Source organism: Chinchilla lanigera, unplaced genomic scaffold, assembly GCF_000276665.1.
Source record: "Chinchilla lanigera isolate Chin_1 unplaced genomic scaffold, ChiLan1.0 scaffold00054, whole genome shotgun sequence".
NCBI classification, from domain to species: Eukaryota; Metazoa; Chordata; class Mammalia; order Rodentia; family Chinchillidae; genus Chinchilla; species Chinchilla lanigera.
Window position 1 is genome coordinate 14,204,622 of NW_004955455.1, and position 2,346 is coordinate 14,206,967.

Below are 2,346 nucleotides of genomic sequence, written 5' to 3' on the forward strand. Positions count from 1 at the left end.
CCCCGCGCCCTCCAGGAGGCCCTGGGCCAGCGCCAGGTACCCAGAGGCCTGCTCGCCGCGCCCGCCTGCCTCCTCGGGCCTTCGCAGCCGCCGCCGTTTCCTCAGCGCCTGGGCCTGCGCCAGCTCCTCCTGCCAGCGCCGACGGAACTCCTCCAGGCTGTGGTCGTCCATTGTCGCTGCTCCGGGGCCTCCGCGCCCTCCTCCGCCCGCCCGTGCCACGGGACAGTCCCTTCGCTAGAAGTGTCCGCCGCGACCGGAAACCGCAGGGACAGAGTTCCAGGGTTCCGGGCGGGCGATCCCGCCCCCGGCTCCGCCCCGCGAGCGCAGAGAAGCAGCGCCCAGCTTCTCAGCTTGACTGTGTCTGGTTGCCTCAGGCACAGACGGCGCCTTCATGCAACAAACGTGCGTTAAACGACTTCACCGAAATATATGGTGAATGTTTAAATTTTTAAAAAATTATTACCGTAAAAGACACATTGCCATGAGTCTCCTTCAAAATACTTCCCCTCCCTTTGGACGCACGTACCCATCATTCTTGGCACTTTGTGAAAGTCCTCTATCCTGAGGGCGACACGAAGTGTGATTTTTAAAAATACAATGAGTGCGGCTGCCTGGTGTGTCCTCATTCACCTCATTCACCATACCTGCAAGGTGCGACTTACGGCTCTTTCCCCAAAGTCAGGACAAGGAAAAGTCACGTTTTGGATCAGTTCAAGACGCCAAGCCAACCTCAACAACTCAGCTAAAGACACTCACGAAAGAGGACTTCCAGAACTGCTTCAGAAGGCGGCAGGAATGATGGGATAAGAGAAGGGGGCGTGTTTTGAGAGGGAATTAATGTCAATGTGTTTTTCACTGTCATAAATTTTTTAAAAAATGTAACATTCACCATAATTTTCAATCACACCTCATAATGAGTAAATGAAATACTATGCACCTACTAAATATATTGGAAAAGAAAATTTAATCCTCTGAAAAGATCTTCACATTATAGCAAGTATAAAAAAATCAGGATAGACACCAAGTAACGTGTACTGGTTTGTTTTCTGTTGCCAATAATACACTATCACAGACGGCTTAAGTTTAAGGAAAAGAGGTTTATTTTGGCTCAAGGTTCGGGAGGTGAAACATGGAGGGGTTCACAGCTGAGGAGGGCATTCTTGGTGGCAGAGTCTCAAGGTGATACAAAGCGGCAAGAGACAGGAAGCACGTGTGTCTATGTGTGTCTTCTGTTCTCTATCCGTCTTGTACAGCCGCCAGCATGGAGGCTCCGCCCAGAAGACTTTAATCCTAATCACCTCCCAAATTAAGTTTCCACCCTCAGAATTCCTAACACTCATTTCAACTCGTGGGACTTCGGAGGACATGCTCAAACCATACCAATACTATATGATTCCCACTGTGCTTTTTACATATGTGTGTATTAACAAAGGAAGAATAAACACTCAAAGCCTAACAGCAGTCGATAGAAAAAGCAGGATTAGAGATGGTTTTAGTGTTCTTTTTCTTTATCTGTAGTCTTAATTTTCTACAGTCAGTGTTATCCTAGCTGGGATTCCCCCCAGAAAACAGATGCTGAGCCCTGAGCTGGGCTTGCAGGCAGCTCATTTGTTGGGAAATATGATTCCAGGAATTGGGGATAGAATACTGAGAAGAGGGAGTGGATTAGCAAGGACAGCTAATCCATAAAGCATTCTTGGAGAAATTTCCCAGGCTGGCCTCAAATAGTTAATCCCTCCACCTCACCCTCCAGAGTAGCTGGGATTCCACGTGTGTGCCACACACTGAGCAAAAAGCATTCTTGCATTGTCCTGCTGTGGGCAATGTAGGTTTCATCCCACTAAGACCTTCTAAGAAGCCTTAAAGAGCACAGCTCAAGAGTGTTTTCCAGGAGCTGGAAGAGAGAATCATTTATCCACCGCTTTCTTCACTCGTTGGAGAAAGGTTAAGCTTGGAGTTTGAACAGCTTCCCATACTAGGCTTGGTATAAATAAGTGGGTTCCCCCCCATGTAAGGTAATGGAGATTCCCTGGAGCAAAACAAAAGCAAGATACACACTGTGCAGCTAACAGGAGGGATTGTCAGGGCTGTGCAGAAAGCTAGTTGCCACAACCATTCTAAAATAAATAAATTCTTCCTACAAAGGTTTTATTATGCATAGAAGAGGGAGGGGCCGCTGCTTTCCTCCTGGATGTCTGGACATGGCTCTGCTCTGCTTGCTCCACTTGGTGCAGAAGTGTCCCAACCATTTTCTTCACAAACTTGGAAACCCCCTCTCCATGGAGACCTCAAGCAGCCGCAGTGCATGTCACTTGTAAAGGACAAAGCTAAAAACTGTGTTACAGC

At 48.3% G+C, this 2,346-nt stretch overlaps 1 protein-coding gene across 1 annotated transcript in view; it reads right to left on the minus strand.

Moving 5' to 3' along the window:
* Nucleotides 1–268, minus strand: part of Fbxw8 (F-box and WD repeat domain containing 8) — a 105,002-nt gene extending 104,734 nt beyond the window's left edge. Inside the window, exon 1 of the mRNA XM_005396550.2 lies at nt 1–268. This exon is cut by the window's left edge and continues 7 nt beyond it. Within this exon, the coding sequence (XP_005396607.1) occupies nt 1–171 (171 nt within the window). The 5' untranslated portion in view covers nt 172–268.
* Nucleotides 269–2,346: the final 2,078 nt, after the last annotated feature.